The 20,029-nt window shown below is 43.7% G+C and overlaps 1 protein-coding gene across 1 annotated transcript in view; it reads left to right on the forward strand.

The window, feature by feature from the left end:
- The first annotated feature begins 672 nt into the window (after window positions 1-672).
- The window catches only part of RANBP9 (RAN binding protein 9), a 68,952-nt gene continuing 49,595 nt past the window's right edge, over window positions 673-20,029 (forward strand). The window contains exons 1-2 of the mRNA XM_061147604.1: window positions 673-1,288; window positions 14,734-14,845. Of these exons, the coding sequence (XP_061003587.1) occupies window positions 688-1,288; window positions 14,734-14,845 (713 nt within the window). The 5' untranslated portion in view covers window positions 673-687. The remainder of the gene's footprint in view (window positions 1,289-14,733; window positions 14,846-20,029) is intronic.

Genomic DNA, 20,029 nt, shown 5'->3' on the forward strand with positions numbered 1-20,029 from the left:
GGCGGGCGGGCGGGGCTACACGGCGGGCTCCCGGCAGAGGCGGGGACGCCAGCCGCCGGCCCGCCAGCAGCCGGCGATCTTCCTCCGACCGCGCGCGTCCCACTGGCAGCCTGGACCAGGCGCCTGGACCCGCGCGGGCCAGCCCTCCGCCGTCCGCGCGGCTCCGCCCCCTTGACAGGCCCCGCCCTCTCGCGCTCTGGCCCCGCCCCCTCGCTGCACCGCCCGCGTGCTCCGTCTCGCTCTCCGGCCCCGCCCCCTCGCCCGGCCCCGCCCTCCGCGCCGCGCTCGCGCTCCGGCCCCGCCCCCTCGCAGCACCGCCCGCGCGCAGCGTCTCGCGCCGGCCCGGCCCGCCCGCAGGGAAACAGCCGCGAGAGCAGCGGCCTCGGCGGCCGGCACTGTGCTCTCACCCCCCCGCCCCGCATCACCCGCGGCCTCGGCGCCTCGTCCTGGGCCCGCGCTCCGGCTAACGTTCTCTCGGGGCCTCCGGGGCCCGCCGCCCACCCACTGCCCCGGCTGCGAGCCCCCCAACCGTCGCGCTCCCTCCGTCTGGGCGCGCGGCCGGCCGCCTGCTTCCGGGGCGGGCGGACTGGGCGCCTGGTGCCGGCGGCCGCCGCCACAGCGCCCCCGGGAAGCGGAGGAGTAAGGAGAGAGGAGGCGGAGGCGGCCGCAGGCTGAGTCGCGGCCGGGATGTCCGGGCAGCCGCCGCCGCCGCCGCCGCCGCAGCCACAACAACAGCAGCAGCAGCAGCTCCCGCCGCCCCCGCCGGCGGCCGCGGCCCCGGTGCCCGGAGTCCTGCCGGCGCCCCCGGCCGTCAGCGCCGGCTCGTCTCCGGCCGGCTCGCCCGGCGGCGGCGGCGGCGGCGGCGCGGGCGGCGGCTTGGGGGCCGCGGCGGCCGCCCTGCTCCTGCACCCGCCGCCGCCGCCGCCGCCGCCGCCGCCCCCGGCCACCGCGGCCCCGCCGCCGCCGCCGCCGCCCCCGCCGCCGCCGCCGCCCGCCTCGGCGGCCGCCCCCGCGGGCGCGCCCCCCGTGCCCCCTGGCCTCGCCGCGGGCCCCGGCCCGGCCGGAGGCGCCCCGGCCCCGGCCCCGGCGGCTGGCGGCAGCGCCGCGGCGCCCTTCCCGCACGGGGACTCGGCCCTGAACGAGCAGGAGAAGGAGCTGCAGCGGCGGCTGAAGCGCCTCTACCCGGCCGTGGACGAGCAGGAGACGCCGCTGCCGCGGTCCTGGAGCCCGAAGGACAAGTTCAGCTACATCGGCCTGTCTCAGAACAACCTGCGGGTGCACTACAAAGGTGCGGGGCGTGCGCGGGGAGCCGGGGCCCGCGGCCCGCCCGCTGCTCCGGGGCCGGGCTCGGGGTCCGTGGGGGGCGATCGCGGGAAGGGGGCGGAGGGTTAAGGCTCCCTGCGTGTGGAGTGGGAGCTGGGAATCCCAGGCCGGGTGCAGGATACCTCGGGGGAATCCAGGATGACAGGACATAACTCGCTTTCTGACTGTCTTTTGAGATAAATCGTCGGGCCGGGATGGAGGAAATCTGTGGGTTCCCAGTTGGGTTTACATTGTTCTCCAGGTGGTGGTGGGTCAGGCGCTCTCCTCTTACGTGGGGGGCGGGTGGGGGGACTGGGAAGAGAGGCACGATTCTGGGGTATTAATTTCTAATAAGGGAGAGCAGGGATGTATGGGGGGGAGGAGTGATCCGTGGAGGGTTTTGCCCCAAATTAGGCCAGATATTGTCTAGGGGCGACGACAAAAGGACCGGCGACCGAAGTTTGTCGTCCGTGTTATTTCTATAAAAGCAACTGGAGGGTGAGAGAGGTTTGAAACCTCAGGAAGACGTGTTTTCTTGGGGGAGCAGAAACCTACCACTACCGATTGGAAATGCCCTATATTTGTGTGTTGGCGTTATATAAAGTCTCGTGGAAAACAGGGATTTGTTTTTTTAAAAAAAACAACGTATTTTAGTGTTTTAAAGAAAATTGGCTTCCGTTTTCCACCTTCAGTTTAAAAAAGAAAAAGGCCTTAGGCTAGTGCTCTTGGGTCCCTCCTCCCCTCACCTATCTCTTCTATGTTAAAACAAAGCTTTAAGCAGATTAATTGTATATAAAATTATTAATTGCCATGGGAATTTTTGAAATGTAGTCCAAATTAATAGCATGCATCAAGTTTACATGTCTGGGGGGGGGGGGGAATCAATCCATTATATCAGTCAATCTGAAAACAAATCCAGTTTTTTAGGCCCCAAACCTGCTGCTTTTACATTCAAAGCAGCCTCATTTTTGATTGGCTTCAAAGGGAGGGTCTTACTCAGATCCTAGTGACATGAATATAGAGGGTATAAACAACCATTGTGGTGAAATTCTTAAAGTTTACTGGACTGAAATTTGAGAAGAACCTTGATAAATAAGTTACTATTTAATCAGAAAGGAAAATAGCCACAGAAATCTTCCAAAAGATTTGGCAGCAAAGAATATGCACAAAAATAGGCCTTGTTGAATATTTCTTCCTTTTATCCATAGATCCAGAGAAGAACTTTCAATTTTAAATGCTATGGCTCTTATTCTAAATGACTGAAAATTTCAAAATATCAGACCTTTGTTTTTTTTATGTTAGGCTATTTTGTTAATACCCTCCTCTGAAGGCTATTTCTTAATTTTGTGTTTTGTGTGAACTGTGCTCTAATGAAGTGTTCACTTCTGATCAGACTACCAGAATGCTTTTTGTTAACTTGAAATTTGATGGTTGATAGTTAGCTTATAAAATCAGAGACAGAAGATACAGGGTATATACAGGGTATAAAGAACAAAGAATTCTAGCTTTCTGAATCCTGCCATCATTTGTGATTTTAGGCATATTACCACGCAGGGCCTCAGTTTCTTTCTCTGAGTGATGAGAGAGTTGAACTAGGTGGTTGGTTGGTAAGGAAATTTCCAGCTCTGAATTTCCATGGTATCTGAGATTTGTGATTATAGTTTATTTAGCACTGTAATATGCCTTGACTAGTTTTACTAACTCCTTTGACTTAAAATTGTTGATTCGGGTCAGGGAAAAGTACAGCTTATGTGAAATTGGTTGGAGTTTGGAATATTTATGACACTGCTGTCTCAATTATTTTTCCTGTTGGCCTCTTTATTACTTTCTGTTGTGTAATACTAAGATTCACTTTCTGGAAACTTCACTATTTTGTAAACATAAACCATTATTTTTGGAAAAAAAGATTTTGCTGTTTGTCATCCTTTCCTCTCCCTTTTTCTTTCCTTTCTTTGTCTCTCCCTTCCCCCCTGTCACAAACACAGGCCCCCTTCCCCGCTCTGCCTCTTCCTCCTCTTGTTATTTTAATGTGTGCACGTGTGTTTTTCCTGTTTTTTCTGTGTGCCTTCTGAGTGGACCACGCGAGAATTTACTGGGCATCTGAGCAAAGGAGAAGTGTCATAGGCAGTGGTAATCAAACCTCAAGGCACAAAATAACATTGAAAACTACTGTTCATAAAGCATTTTTTGCATGCTGTAAAATTTCAAAAGATTGAAGGTAATTATTTTCCAGAATGGTGAGGATTTTCCCTCCCTTTGAAGTAGAAATTTCTTTTGCTCTGACTGTATTCTGGTTTGAAGATGTAGTTCTTCTCAATAGGAATTAGCTCTTTTTGGAAGCTGTGGGGCTCCTTAAGTGATTTGAGGGAATTGATGTTAAACAATGCCAGCCATGCAGACAAAGTTGATTAGATTGCAGGGGAATTGGGTGTGTTTACTCTGTTAAAATTTTTAAAAAGACTTCTTGCTTAGCAGTCATACACCAACTGTTGAAATCCTTAAACATGGCCCCTTTTATTTTTAAAATTCTTGTTAGCTTTGAATAAATACAAATATGACAAGTTTTGACCTAGGTTATAATGATAAGTTTATTCCAGCTTAAAGCATTTTAACAAATATGACAGTAGGTTTGATCATTCTGGATGTTTCAGTTGCAGGTTGGATTTTTGTGTTTGTGAAGTTACCACAATCTGGATACTTTGCGAAGCTTTCTGATACATACACCAAGAGCACGTTATTGGATTTGGATAAGATGGTAGAGCTCTCATTTAAGACGTGAGAAAGTGGGAGCACCTGGAGGTACAGCTCCCCCGTCACAAGCAAGCCAGGAATGGAAACTAATTTTCACCGATTCTGAATTTACTGTTCTTTCCATCATACCGTATTGCCCGTTTCAGTTTGTATGAGACTTAATTGTCTCAACTAGATCAAATCCAGTGATCACATTTAGAACTTTCTGGAGAATAGTTGACTTTTGAAGAATAGTTGATGTTGAAAGTACTTCCTCTGGGGAAAGTGCTACCTGGAGCAGACTAGTGCTGTGGAAGAGTCCAGACACCTGGATTATACTGATTTAGGGCAGTTTAGAAGAAACGTGAAAGTTGGGAATGATAGGAAGAGGTACATAGTGAGTGTCACCTTCAAATTGAAGCGTTATTAACAGTAACCAAATAAGTTGAACTTTTGGTATGCCCAACTCCCCTCCCCCTCAATATCACCAATCATTAGACCTTTAATACTTCCTAAATTTAATTGTCTATCTAATTTCTTACACTTCTTTAGGTAGAACAAATATTTCAACATACATTTGCTTGCTTACAAATACAAATGTCTTTTGAGATTTATGGGAGGTGATACAGAAAATGTTCTTTAAAATCAAGGAATTTAAAAACTGAGTCGTCGTCCCCCCCCCCCCCCACCCCCCCAAAAAAAAAAAAAAACTTGCTTTGCCAAAATTTTGCTTTAAGAATGCTAGTTGAGGGGATTTCCCTTTCCAATGCAGAGTTGAATCCCTAATCTGGGAGCTAAGATCCCAGATGCCTCAGGGCCAAAAAACCAAAAGGTAAACAGAAGCAACATTGTAACAAATTCAATGAAGACTTTAAAAATGGTCCACATCAAAGAAAATCTGCTTTTTTTAAGGGAGTACTTGTTGATAACTGCAAGAATTAAGTGATCTGATAATCATATGATTTTCTTTGTAGTAATGATTTATTAAGCGATTGATGTATATATAGTGCTTGTTGTGTTAGTCACTAAGTCAGGTCCGACTCTTGCGACCCCATGGACTGTAGCCCACCAGGCTCCTCTGTCCGCAAGATTTCCAAGGCAAGAATACTTGAGTGGATTGTCATTTCCTTCTTCAGAACTATCCAACCCAGGGATTGTGTGTATTGGGGAGAAGATGGGAGGAGTGTCCACTGCAGGCTGCGTGGGCAGGGGTGAAGCTGGTGGGTCAGGGACAGCTTCTTGAAGGGGATGAGGCTAGTGGTCAGTCTTAAAAGATGGGTATGATACAGGGGAGGAGGGGCTGGACATTACAAGGGAAAAGGCATAAACAAAAGTGTAGAGGCGAGAATTATTCTAAATGTTTGGATTTGCAAGCAATATGAGGTTGTTGGAATTTAAGTGTGTGACAAGGAACAGCTGGGAAAAGATCCAGCAGGGCCTTACAGAATATTTCATTGAGCTTGGATCTTATTCTGTAGGAGAAGAAGAATCAAAGGATTTTAAATAGGAAGTGACTGGCTCATTTTGATCTTTGTCAGATTACACAACTAATTGGAAGATGGATTCAGGGACCCTAAGACTGGAAGTGGCAGACTCGTTCAGAAGGCTGTTGCAGACCATAGCAGAAATAAGGACCTGAATTGGTTGGTCAGTGTTGGGTGGAGAGAAAAAAAGACATATCTGTGATCTGTATTGAAATCACCCTCACAGGATATGGTGGAATGATTTTAAAAAAAATCAAGGCCAATGCTGGGTGTCTAGCCCTGTTAGTTTTTTTTGCAGTGAATCGTGAAGTAAATGATGATGGCAAGGAAATATTACAGCATATTTAGAGATAAGTAAAAATGTGAATCTCAGCCATGTGATCTGACTTCACATAAACCAGAAGAAGCCAAAGAAATAGCATTAGAGAAAGAACAGAGAGTGGTCTTCTGGAGTCAGTGAGGTACAGTGGAAGCGCGCGGCTGGAGCTCATGGTTTTTCACTTGAATGTTAAGGCGACGGCGACAGTGCTAGTTTCTGGTTGTTTTCTTCTCTTCCCTACTAGCTGGTTTGTCCTTTTTCCAATTTTAAACTCCCAAGAGCCTTTTCAGATTGGCCTAGCTAATTGCCATCGTTCTCAGTTGGACAGATCTCCTCATTATTTGCTGTGGTGTGGATCGGTGGCCCTCTCGTGGGCGCTCGTCCGTGTTGAGTCTGCTGTAGGGTGTGATGGTTGTTACGAAATGTCCTCCTGGCACAAGGGGAGTGTGGGCCCCCCTTGTTTCAGTAGGGACAGCGTGGGGGGCAGTTTCTCCTCGGAAGGGCGGGCACGTACCACCATGGACGGGATCCTGGGGGAGAGGTCGAGGTCATGACTGACTTGGGAGTCACCACTAGCTGGTGGTTGGAACTCAAGTGTCTGAGAGAGAAAGTAAAGTGAGAAGAGCAGTGGGCTAAAGATGGGGTCCTGAGCCCACACCAGCTCTGAAGACTGGAGGGAGCCGGAGGAGGAGAAGTTAAGAGGCACCTGCGCAGAGGGGAGGCTGGTGTCACACACGCGGGGCAGAGGAGGAGTGTCAGAATGAGGAAGTGAACTCTAGCGTCAGAGGCCACAGACAGCTTTAGTGAGACAGGCACAGGAGAGTTTCCACTGGATTTGGAAGTTAGGTCATTGTGACCTTTGGCAGAGCAGTGTGATTTGGGTGATGGGGGCAGAAATCAGGGTAAATAGAAGGGACCAAGCGGAAGGTACGGTGAATACAAATTATTCTTGAGAAATGTAGACGAGGAAAGAGATACCTGGAGTATCTGAGTACCTGGAGGGGAATGGAGGATAGGGCCAATTTTTTGTTTTTTCTTTGTTGTGGCTGATATTGGAGTTACATCGATCTGAAATTTTTGGATCTGAAAATTAGCTTCTAACATCAGCATATACGATGAAAATCCACATAATTAAAATTATCCCTGAAAATCCTTTGGAAAGTACTGTGTTAGAGACTACTGTGTCATTTCTAAGTAGGTCTCATTTTAATCTGGTTGTGGGTATAAAACTGAAGTGACATAAGTTAGGTGACAGTATGATGTTAGCGCGAGGTATGGAGTCCCAATAAATGTCTACAGAATTTAACATGTTTTAACAAATAAGATAAATAGTAATGATACCTGATTTCATTACCTTAAAGTAAGGGGGGAAAAGTTCACTATACTCTCCACCAATGCCAGTGCATCACTGACAATGGTTTATACACAGAGGCATATAATTTCATGAAATGTGTGCATTTGGGGGACACTGTGCCCTTATAGGGAGAAGGCAATGGCACCCCACTCCAGTACTCTCGCCTGGAAAATCCCATGGACGGAGGAGCCTGGTGGGCTGCAGTCCATGGGGTCGCGAAGAGTCAGACATGACTGAGTGACTTCACTTTCACTTTTCACTTTCATGCATTGGAGAAGGAAATGGCAACCCACTCCAGTGTTCTTGCCTGGAGAATCCCAGGGGTGGGGTCGCACAGAGTCGGACACGACTGAAGTGACTTAGCAGCAGCAGCAGTGCCCTTATAGCTTGAAGGGAAGGAGAGTAAAGAGAAGGATGAAATACGAGCTCGGGAGGCTAACAGTGCGGACGTGGAGGGAGGAAAGTAGTTCAGAAGCTGAAGATGCTTGGCCTTGAAGAGGGGAGAAATACATATTGGCCCTTCGATAACAGTGAAAGAGGCCACCAGTTAGCAGTAAGGGAGCGGAGAGTAGAACATAACCGCGTATGACAGTGGAGTCCCATTTAAGTCGCGTTTCGTGAGACCGGATGCGAGGCAGTGTGCTCACTGAGCTCAGATAGAGGACTTAAAGCCTAAAGTGAACGGTGAGGGTGTGAGCGATGTCCATCATTCTGAAGATGTCTGTGTGGTGTGGATAACAGTGGGGGTCCCCGCTGACATCATTTGTTCACGGAGGTGACTGTTTGCAAGATGTTTGGACTTGTATTTGGCAAAGGCTAGCCGCCCAGTGCAGGAGTGGGGAAGATGGCTTATAACATTGACTTAGGCTGTGGTTTTGCTGCCTGGCTGTGATGGAAGGGTAGGCATATGAAGGAAATCAAGATATTTGAGCACTTTAAAATAATTACAATGTATATCGTCCTGAAAGAGGAAAAACAAACAAAGAGTTCAGTGAGCTGACTGTTCCCTGGGTTTTGAAGTGCAGAAGTGAGTTCTTTAGGAAGGGGAGAGGGTGTGTCCTGGGGAAGACGTAGGCCTTGCCACTGTAATGCCAGAACTGAGTTGCTGGGAAAACCTCATGTTTTCCACAGAATTGCCCACTAAAAGTAACAGGGCTTCTGGGAAAAATAGGGCTGGGGCAGACCACTTAAAACCTGTGGAACTTTGTAACCAGAGCACTACAAAAATAACAGTTCTAATAAAATACAAGCCTGGTTAAATTTCCACTCCCGCCTGTGCCCGGTATCAAAGGCTGCTGATCCCTCCTAGCATTCAACCTGCAGGCTTAGGTCTTCCCTGTTAGCGATATAAGTTCCTATTTAATCAAAAATAAGCATCTGGGGTTTCCCTGGTGGCTCAGTGGTAAGGAATCTGCCTGCCAATGCAGGAGACATGGGTTTGATCCCTGATCCAGGAAGACCCCACCTGCCTTGGAGTAACTAAGCCCGTGCACCTCATCTACCGAGCCTGTGCTCTGGAGCCCGGGAGCCGCAACTCCTGGAGCGGGAATGCTCTAGAGCCTCTCCACAGCAAGAGAAACCACTGTGGTGAGAGGCCCTCACACTGCTGGGAAGAGTGGCCCCCGCTCTCCCCAGCTAGAGAAAGCCTGCGCAGCAGTGAGGACCCGGTGCCGCCAAAAATCAATAAATAGATAAAATTATTTTTCTTAAAGGTGAACCTTAATACAAGCATTCCCCCCCCCCCAAACTTTAAATGTTTTATTTTGTATTGGGGTATAGCCAATTGACAGTGTTGTCATAGTTTCAGGTGACTAGCAAAGGGACTCAGCCATACATACACATGTATTCATTCTCTCCCAACCCCCGCCCCCATCCAGGATGGCACATAAGGTTGAGCAGAGTTCCACGTGCTATGCAGGAGGTTCTTGTTGGTTATCTGTTTTAAGTATAGCAGTGTGTACCTGAGCTTCCCAAAGTCCCTAACCATCCCACCTGCCTGCCGCAACCATAAGTTTGTTTTCTGAGTCTTTCTGTTTTGTTTGTAAGTTCATTTGTATCATTTCTTTTCAGACTCCACATGTAAGGGATGCCATTCAGTATTTCTCCTTCCCTGTTTGACTGACTTCACTTGGTATGACACTCTTTGGGTCCATCCATGTTGCTACAAATGGCATTGTTTCATTCTTTTTAACGGCAGAGTAATATTCCACGGTACATGTGTTCCGCATCTTCTTTATCCTTTCCTCTGTCAATGGACATTTAGGTTGCTTCCATGTCTTGGCTGTTGTAAACAGTGCTACAGTGAATATTGGGGTGCATGTTTTTCTTTTAGATGATGTTTTTCTCCAGATACATGCCCCAGAGTAGGATTGCAGGTCATATGGTAGCTCTATTTATAGTTTTTAAGGAACTTTCATATTATTCTCCATAGTGGCTATACCAGTTTACATTCCCACCAACAGTTGCAAGAGGGTTCCCTTGTCTCCACACCCTCTCCAGCATTTTTTATTTGTGGATTTTTTGATGATGGCCATTCTGAGCAGTGTGAAGTGATATCTCATTGTAGTTTTGGTTTAGTACATATTTTTTAAAAATTACTTGGGAGGAAGGTTGGGGGGGATCCCAGGATAGAATGTAAAATGTGACAAAGCAATCTGACTACATTGCAAATGTATGAAACAGTCTCAGGAAAGGAGGGAAAAGGCGCTGACCTAAATAAACAAGTTCCTGGAAATCGGAGTCTGTAAAACTAAAAAGGTAAATGAAAGTAGATAAGCGCTGAATTCTTGTTGATAAGCTGTACCTCAGGGGGATATGGGTTAACAGTTCTGATGCTGTTATCGATGTAAACTGGAATTTAACAATTCAATCAATGGATGGTGGACAGTAGGAGCTAGGTTTCTCAGCATTGAAGTGGTTAGAATGATCCATGTGATAATAGATTAGAATTGGTTGTTTAGTTTAATATGTGCACAGATAATTACATAAAAAGTATAGATGTGTATAGTGAAGTGAAAGTGTTAGTGTCCGACTCAGCGACCCCATGGACTGTAGCCCACCAGGCTCCTTGGTCCATGGGATTCTCCAGGCAAGAATAGCGGCGTGGGTTGCCATTTCCTGCTTCAGGGCGTCTTCCCAGCCCGGGGATCGAACCCAGGTCTCTGATGTCTCCTGCACTGGCAGGTGGGTTCTTTACCACGGTGCCTGGGAAGCCCAACAGTGAGCACACCTAGTACCTAGATCTTGGATTCTAATGCCATTTGTCCATAAAAGGAGCCAGGGCTGCTTAGAGAAGTGACTGATTCTGGGACTGGGGCAAGAAACACGCCAGAGGAGCGCCCAGCGTCTTGCGTTGCCAGAAAGTGACAAACAAGACACACAAATGGGGGTGTCCAGAGTGCCGGGGCGCCCGGCGGCTGAATGGGGCATAGCTGAGTAGCAGAAGACATGAACTGTAAGCCGAGGTGGAAAATAAGTAGGCGTGAGATGCATGAATCCACGTGGATAGAAACAGAAGAAGTGTTGTAGCACGTTTGGTCTGTGCTGCTGTCGACTTTGTCCCAGACGGCTTAATATGGTGGTTAGTACAGCACTTTCTGAACGATAGGAATACACTTCCGTAGGAATCCCAGCTCTTTTGATTTAGGGCCTTTTGTGTATTGCTAAAATTTGCCCTTTAATTCATTAATGAACTGGGAAAAGCTGTTATGAACCTAATGACTTCTTTATTATGCTGACATCATTCCCGTATTTATCAAATGCATGTGAGCTAATTTGTATTCAAGAAATGTGTTTAGTACCAAGACAGACTTTATTAGAATTTAATATTTCTGCGGTGGAGTAGTTTCAGGTGATGTCTGAATCCAGAGCATGGCTCCAGGAAGAATGGTCAAAATTAGAGTGGAAGTCTGTGGGGAGAAAAGAGGTCCAGGAATTGAAATGCAGAAACAAGAAAATAATCACAACTGAGCGTTATGTGTGTGAATGTGGTATGCAGGGTCTATAAACAAGGTTAGACTGAGTCAGAGAGATTAGAGAAAGGACAGTTGAGGAAGTAAAGCTTGAGCTGAGATAGAGAGGCTGAGAAGGAAGGGCACCGCTCTCCAGTTGGAGGGAGTTGCGTGGCCCTGCCCGGCCTGGCCAGGGTGGTTGGAGCAGAAAGGAGGCGTGGGAGGTGGGAGACGAAGAGGGAGGGAGAGGTCAGACAGGGTTTTCAGGAAGTTTATCTTCTTCTCGGCTGAAAGGGGAGGACATAAGTTTACTGAGGGCTAGTGGTACAAGGAAGACTGAGGTATGTTTTCAGAGAGGCACTTGGCTGCTCATTGGAGAGTGGCGGGTTCTAGGGGTGGGGGCATTTTTCAGAACCATCCAGGTGAATGCAGTCAGCAGATTGTGTGCAGGGGAGGAGCTGACCTTGCTCGTCTTAGAGTCCTGAAGCAACACGTGTATTTTCTTCTTGAACCATCCAGAAAACACTTAACGTTGAAGACTGTGGTTTTAAAAATGTGCACTTTGGTGGTGTGAGGTTGTACTTTGGTCACCACAAAATTTAAGGTAATAAACTTCCTGCCAACAAACCTTATTAGAAATAGGCCTTTTGCTATGATATTACTAGTCTCACCTAAAAATAGTATGCATCCTTTTAATCTTACATCTCGCCTTTTTCCCGGGTCTTTACCTTTTAAAGTTAATTTTAAAATGAAACAAATCCTTTTAACCTTTACAGAATTCTTCTATAGTGTCTTGGTAGAGCATAATGAATATACTAGTCTTGGAGATTTATGATTGTGTAATTCTTTACAGTTACTTTTGCACAGTAGTAAAACATAGGGGATTTTAATTCAGACATGGATTTAATGCATGATTCTACCAATTCGAGGCAAGTTATATTACCTCCATAAGAATTTCTTCATTTTTAAAAATGAGGTTAAATTATACCTATTTCACAGATGTTGAATGAGAAAAATCTGTACAAAAGCACCTAATGCTTTGAGAGATTGTTTACCCTCAAATATTAGTTTTCTTTTTCTTTTCTCATAGAAGTAACTTAAATAGGAGGTGGGAGTACTTGTGAAGTGATTCCAGAATGCGAGTGTAACTAAATCCTTCCTGTGGGTTCAGGGCTCACCCTGGATCAGGCTTCTTGAATTTAAATCCCAGCACAGATCCTGGTTTGGGATGCTCACTCAGCAGTGAGCCCTGAGTTTCTTCCTTTGGCTTCCTCAATTGTGAAATGGTAATAAATAGTACCTACTTCATGGGTTGTTTGGAACATGAAATGAGCTAATAAACACAATGCTTTTATTTACTTATTTGCCGTTTTCAAAATTGAAGTACAGTTAATTTACATTGTGTCAGATGTGCAGCATGGTAATTCAGTTGTACATGCATATGAACTTTTTAGATTCTTTTCCATTGTAGGTTATGACAAGATATTGAATACAGTTCTCTGGGCTATACAGTAGGTCCTTGTTTATGTTTTATGTATCAGTTCAGTTCAGTCACTCAGTCGTGTCCGACTGTCTGCGACCCCATGAACCGCAGCACGCCAGGCCTCCCTGTCCATCACCAGCTCCTGGAGTTTACTCAAACTCATGTCCATTGAGTCGGTGATGTTTTATGTATGGTAGTGTGTATATGTTAATCTCAAACTCCTAATATATCCACCCCAGCCCCATCCCTTTTACTAACTGTAAGTTCTGTCAATACAGTGCTTTTAGAATGGTGCCTTTCACATAGTATTAAATATATATCATCTATTATCACATACTGTTATTAAGGATACTTTCAGATTCCCTTATCCCTAAGACTTTTAAGCACTTCTCTTCAGAAAAACCAAAACCAAAAATAAAGGCTGGTCGATTTAGGACTCCTGGGTTAATTGGGGTTTTCTTTAGATTTATTTTTAGCTGTCTAAATTCTAAAAATGCTTTTTGTTTACATGACCTTTTCCCAGGCGGCTCAATTATTTGAACATAACTTTACTGTAGAAGATGTCTTGCTGAAACCATAATTTATAAAATTTCAGTTTTTAAAAAGTGATTAGCGTATCATTTTGCAGATTTATGTTATTATACTTTTCTTCCACTTAGCTGAATGTAAATATTACCTGCATATGTTAAGACAGTTTATCAGCATCTGTACATTGCCACTTCTGTTTTTATCTTCCTAGCTGAGTTTATCACCTCTCAGTGGTCCCCCGGGCTGAAAACCTGTGTCCATAGTATGTATACTAATGGTAATAGACTAGAGTGGCTGAGTTCATTCTGTTTCTTTTAAGCCATGTGACCATGTGCTAATTTGCACTGCAAGTGTACACCCGACTGTTTAGTGATAGGATATACATTGATAATTTGACAGAGTGTATGGTAAGAAAAGATATGATTTCATTGATGTGTGATGGTTATTGTATAGCCAATATAAAAAAGAAGGGTTTCATTTTAAAACAATCATGTTAAATTTAAGAAGGGGAATTCTGCTACCCGTGAAGATAGTGGTATAGTCAGACTGAAAGGTTAATGACTGTACTGGGTGAAGCACATCTAACTGGGACACCTGAGTAATGACTCAGAGCTTTATTTCTCATCAGCTCTTTGGGGGATTGTGGGGCTTCTCATTCACTCTGAGTACTTTCTGACATGCTGCTTCAGCTTCGTCTTTATTCTGGTGGTTTTATGGGCATATTTGGGCATATTTTCTCTTGCTCACGTGGTTTTGTTCACATGCTAGCTTTCAGGATAATTTGTGTCTTGGATGGTAGACATAGTGGGGGATGTGATGTTAGTGAATAAAATTCTCTGCGATTAGATTGGGGAATAGCTAATATGTAAAAGTTTAAAAGCCATTGTTTGATTTCCTAAAGATGTCAGCAATAGTATGATATATTCATTTCCTTTCTTAAAAAAGAAAAGACAACTGGAGGGTAGATATGTTTCTTGGTAGGCCATAGTTGACCAAAGAACTTTTATGGATCAGCCTCTGTATAGAATTAATGACCAAAGTATGTCAAAGAACAGCTTTGTAAATTCTTAAAGTAAGAAAGCTCTTTCACCAGTTCAATCTAATTATATAAAGTTTCACTTTAAAAAATAATCAATGATACAGATGCTTCTGGTTTAAAAAGTAGGTCATTTGGCAAACATGTGTTGTTTAGGGATTTTATATCAGAGTAGTAGGAATTTTACAAATTATATGCAAATTTAGGTCTAATAAAATGAATCATATTCTCATCATGTTCTTAAAGTGTATCCTTTTGCCTCTTAAAAATATTGTCTACCTTAAAATATTTTATTTTGTTTGCAAAAAGGATTACTAGATTCAGTGTGCTTATTAGATTCTGAAATTTCACCAAAACTGGTAACTGTGTGAAGAGTTCCATGTTTAACTTGTGCTATTTTGCATATTGGATTGTGATAAGTGTTACTAAATTATTTATTCTGATGAGACCGGAAACGTATATATCATTCAAAAGCTGTGTTCGTTCCTGAGTTAAGATTTTCATTTGAATATATGTCTTGATTGTCCTTCTTCCTGTTCTTATGCAGGTCATGGCAAAACCCCAAAAGATGCGGCGTCAGTTCGTGCCACACATCCAATACCAGCAGCCTGTGGGATTTATTATTTTGAAGTAAAAATTGTCAGTAAGGGAAGAGATGGGTAAGTGTACATTTTGGTGGGAAAAGTTTGTTTATGGGTAATTATTTTTGTTTTCATTCATAACCGTTTTATGATGTAATTGGAAAATTGGAATTTTTTGGAAAATTTTGGTAATTGAAAGAGTGGAATCTGAATATTGTAGTATAGCAGGTTTTATCTGGTTCTGCTTAAATACTCGTTGAAGTTAACATTTGAGTTGATAAAATTACCAGATTTTTCTGGTAGGTTTGTTGTTAAAATGGAGAATTGGAATAAAACAATAGAGAGATAATGGCTCATTTTCCATGCCTTTCTTACACTGCCATTTTCTGAATTCCGCTGAGAAGTTAAATCTTCTCCAAGATAGTTAACCAAAACCAAAAGGTGATTCACAGGTATTTTGTAGGAGTGGAGACTCAGAATTTTAGGTTTAGGTCAGGGAAATGTATGTTAGTACACTCTCAGCTATTCGCAAGGATTAGGATGTAATTTAGAAGGTTCCAACTGATAATTTCCTGTAGATGCTGGAACTAACTTTTGTATCATTGCTTTTCAACTTGGGATCAGTGGTGTGTGGTGTGTCCACAGCAGAGTACACACATGTAGTGTGTACACACAGTATACACGCCACTCTGTTAGGGGACTAATAAAAATAGAGTAGTTTGGTTCTTACCCCCAGAGTTCCTTAATCAGTATTTTCCGTTGTAGAGCTTGGGCATGATGGACATTTTGAGGACACTCCATAGGGAATTCCGGTGCATCCCTCTCTCTGAATGAGAGCTGATTATATAGACTCATTGGATCGGTTCTGTGGTATTTCCTGATAAATTTATTGTGGTATCAGAGATCCTTTAAAGCATCTTTAGAGTTGTTTGTTCAGCTTCCAAGGTGAAGTTACTAGAATGTGTAACTTTACCTGTGTTTGAAGTGAATCATTTCACCCCTTTTAGTGTTTCTTGTGGGTTTAATTGACAAAATAAGTGTGTTCAATAGATTATTCCTCTTACTTTATTTGCTGAACATCATCAATGGCAACGATATGCAAAGTACAAAGTGAAACCTTGGATTCAGTGGTAACTTTTTAACTACTTCAGTTTTCCCAGGGTGATCAGGCCAAAGATAAAATCATAGAAGCCAAGAGTAAAGTGGTTGAGAGACCCCAGATTGAAATGGCACATAATTGTAACCATTTCTAGTTGTACCACTGCATGCTCTCCCAGTTCTTCTATACTTCAAGTTATATCATTAGCTCCATAATGCTGGTGTTGCTCAGGATAATTCCCAGAATTCTCTTTACCTTTAACTCTACATGCTCTGCATGAGCTTGACCTTCTATCTTCATGGCTGCCAGCACTCTGATGAGTCTCAAATCTGCAACTGCATCTCAGGATATTCCCTTGAGCTCTGGACCAGATGTTTGTATTTGAATGTCCCACAGGCATTTAAATTTAGCTTATTTAAAGTCGTTTTCTCAACCGTAGCCTGGCTTATGGTTTCACTATTGCTAGAAACTTGCATATTTCCTGCCTTTAACTTTCTCTGTCCACTTCTACAGTTTCTGCCCGAGTCACGGGTTGGTCGTCTGTCCCCTGAATGCCTGAGACCTCCGAGGTGCCCCCTGTTCTGCTCTCACTCCAGTCTATTAACTGTTGTCCATCTTCCTTCTGATACAGAACTGAAGTGTCTGTCCCTCTCTTAAGATTATTTAATACACCGGTTACTTTGAGAATAAAATCTAAAACTTCTTAGCAGGATCCTTTGTGATGTATGACTAATGCCTTGCTAATTTTTTAGTCTTATCTTTTTGTGGCCAGAATTTCTTTCATTTTTGAAACTAGGTATATTTTACATGTAGTAAAACTTAAACTGTTTTAGCGTGCAGGTCTGTGAGTTTTGATAGATGTGTACAGTCTTGTCACCATCACCAGAATCAATATATAAAACAATTCCACCACCCACTGACACCCAGATTCCTCCATATCTCTTTTCAGGCAACCTTTCCCTATCTCTAGCCCCTGGCAACCACTGATTTGTTTTCTTCCTTTATAGTTTGCTGTTTCTAGGATGGTATATACCTGGAGTCATGTAGTGTAAAGAGTATAGTAGCCTTTTAAGTCCAGCATCTTTCACTTAGTATAATGCATGTGAAATTCATCCCTATTGTATGTATTGGTATATCAGTTCTTGTTATCGCTGATTGTATGGAGGAACCAACCACAGTGTCCTTACTCTTCTGCAGAAGGACACCAGATTATTTCCAGTTTTTTGGCAACTAGGAATATAGCCATTAGAAACATTTATGTATAGGTTTTTGCGTAAACGTGAGTTTTCACTTAACTTGGGTAAATACACAGGAATGGGATGGCTGGGATGTTTGTTAAGTGTCTTTTTAACTCTATAAGAAACTGCCAAGCTGTTTTGCAGTGTGGCTGTGCTGGCTTCCGTTCCCAGTAGCAGTGTGTGGGGTCCCAGGGGCTGTGCCTCCTCAGAAGCCCTTGGTATTGTCAGGGTTGTTTTGTTTGTTTGTCTTTAATTTGCTGCCATTCTAATAGATACGTAGTAGTTTCTTGTGATTTTTAACTTACATTTCCCGAATGACCAATGATGTTGAAGAATCATTAATTCTTATCTGCCCTATATTTTTTTTAAACAAACTTAATAATTCTTTCATTTTAATTTTAAATTAATTACTTGTCAACAACTATGGACATGGTTAAGAAAGGACGTAACAGATATACTTAAGAATACTGAATTGACCAGCGGAATTGAATGGAGTGCTTCTTAGGGCAATTCTCATTTTAGCCTTCACCCTGATTAAATTTAAGATCCTTATTTCTCCTCTCTTTCCTGAGCTGGGGGGGGCTCAAAGTGGGGTACCCAGTTACTCTCCATTCCCACTTGCCTGCCAGTTGGGCTTGGAGAAACAAGCCCCAGAAAACAGAAAGTAGGGTGTTAAACAGAGCCGAATCAATATAAAGTGACCCAACAGGAGAGGGATGGGACACACTTTAGGTTAGAAAATGTTATCTAATCAGACTGGGGTCCACTTGCCCAGCACCCAGCAATGCCAGTCTGCCGACACCGGCTTGTGGTGAACAGTGTTTAGTGTGAGCACCAGGCCAGGAGGATGGCAGCTTCTGCCCCAACGACCCAGACTCCCCCGTGGCTTTCCGGGGAGGTTTTTCAAAGGCGACATTAGAGGTGAGGGCTGCAGGGTATATGATCAGCCTGTGGGCTTTCTTCAGCTGGTGGTGAGATAACAGGGTGATGCTTTGGGAATCTTAATCATCAGCCTTCTGGTTCCCGCCTGTCCAGGGTCAGCATGTAGCTTAGTCACCATCCACCCCCTGGGAGGTGTTGGGGGGGGTCTTAGTTTCCACAGAACAACTCAGAGATACTCTCAGATTGTTACGTGTGTCCCTTGAGGGAGACTGGGGCTCTGAACTAGCAAGCTGTCATTACTTTTGAATGACCGCTGTTCATTTGTTTCTGCATGTCCTTTCTTCCCTAGTCAGTCACTGCTTGAGTCTGCTCTTAGGAACTCAGGAAACACGGAAGGGCTTCCGTGCCCACGAAGGCCTCGGGGCCTGCCGGGTGTCAGGCTCCCTTCTCCTGATAGGTCTCGGTCTGGAGGGGAGAGGGGGGAGAGCAGAGAGGGAGTCAAGTTTTGGATAGAGCAGTTACCCGTCAGCCTGGCGAGAAATGAAAAAATGAGTTTCTATTGTCCCTTTCCCCGTTTGCCAAGCTTGTTAGCTAACTTAATACTCTTCACATCCTAGTTTATAGGTACCTTTTTATGGTGGCACTTTCTCCTTCCCAAGATAAGATTGTGCCTTTATCATGCTTCCTTTCCTGTGAGGGCAGACAAATTATAGTACCTATGCTGCTGTAATTGTCACTTATTGATTCAAGGATAAGGGACTATTTTATATTTCTGTATTCCAGTGCTTTATTTTTAGCCAGCCCTCATGAATGAACAAATGGATAGATGAGAAACAGTACCTACCGCCTGTATATTCTTGGCAAAAACCATTGGTTTTTTTGTCTGATTTGTTTATTTCTGGTAATCTTTTTGAGTGCAGTTTTAGGTCCAACTCAGTGCTTTTGGGAGCGAAGAACAAACAGTTCATTTATGGAACAAAAGCAAGTCATGTAGCTTATTTTGGCCAAGTAAGGTCTTTCTGGAGATACATTGAACTGTCATCAAGAGAGAAAAGAAGTCCTTCCTAAATTCCTAACGATGTTGTGAAGATGTAACCAGAAAGAGCAGCTGTCAGCTATCTTTCATTTGCAGTGATATATGCTCACCTGAGAGTTTATTATATTTAATTTTGAATTTTTTTTTAAGCAATGTGTTTATCCAAGATAGGGACAGATAAATAACTATTTGGATCCAATATGGCAGTTTTCTTAAGAGAAATTGTCACTGTAGCAGGTTTTTTCATAAAGTGGCAGGAGTTGGGTATGAATTGCTTCTCAGTTTATTTGTAAAATGCATGATTTCTAGGTTGCCTTGGAAAATTAGGAATATGACTGTGAAGATTATTATTTGTGTTTCTTCATTGCCTAAGAAGTGAGGCTTGAAGGAAGCTTCTTATTGAATAAAACAATATGTTTTGCTTTCTGCCTTGGATTTTCATTTATTTTCAATTTCATTTAAATGTTTATTTTCATTTAAACATAATTTTTTTGTATGTTCAGCAAAGTAAGCTTACTTTATTAGGACAGAATCACCAGTCTAGATTTTTTAATTTAAAAATGAATTTCTAACATTTTGCAACCAAAAAATTAAATCACATTATCTGCATAAAACCATTTTTTAGGAGACTTATTTAAAGGGTATGTATTTACTTTATGTTCTTGTTAATTCTTATTGACTGTCTAGATGAATTTCTAATAGACTTTGTCTCATGAATGTACTTTCAGTTCAGGAATTTCATTCAGGTTTTAAATTATGCATACTAATAGAGGCAGTGGGGATAAAGTTAATTATAAATGTGAAAGATAATAAAATTTTTATTTGGAAATTTTTAGAATAATTTATTATGAGTGTGATATTTTTAGCTCTTCAAACAAAATATTGATGCCATTCTGCCAGTGTGATTCAGGAGAAATCAGCAAGTAATCCAGTCTCTGTTCTGTTCCTAAATTCTGCTGATAATAAAATGTAGTCTTCAGAACATTCCTTCTATGCTTCCTGACTTT

Source organism: Dama dama, chromosome 7 (genome assembly GCF_033118175.1).
Source record: "Dama dama isolate Ldn47 chromosome 7, ASM3311817v1, whole genome shotgun sequence".
Taxonomy (NCBI): domain Eukaryota; kingdom Metazoa; phylum Chordata; class Mammalia; order Artiodactyla; family Cervidae; genus Dama; species Dama dama.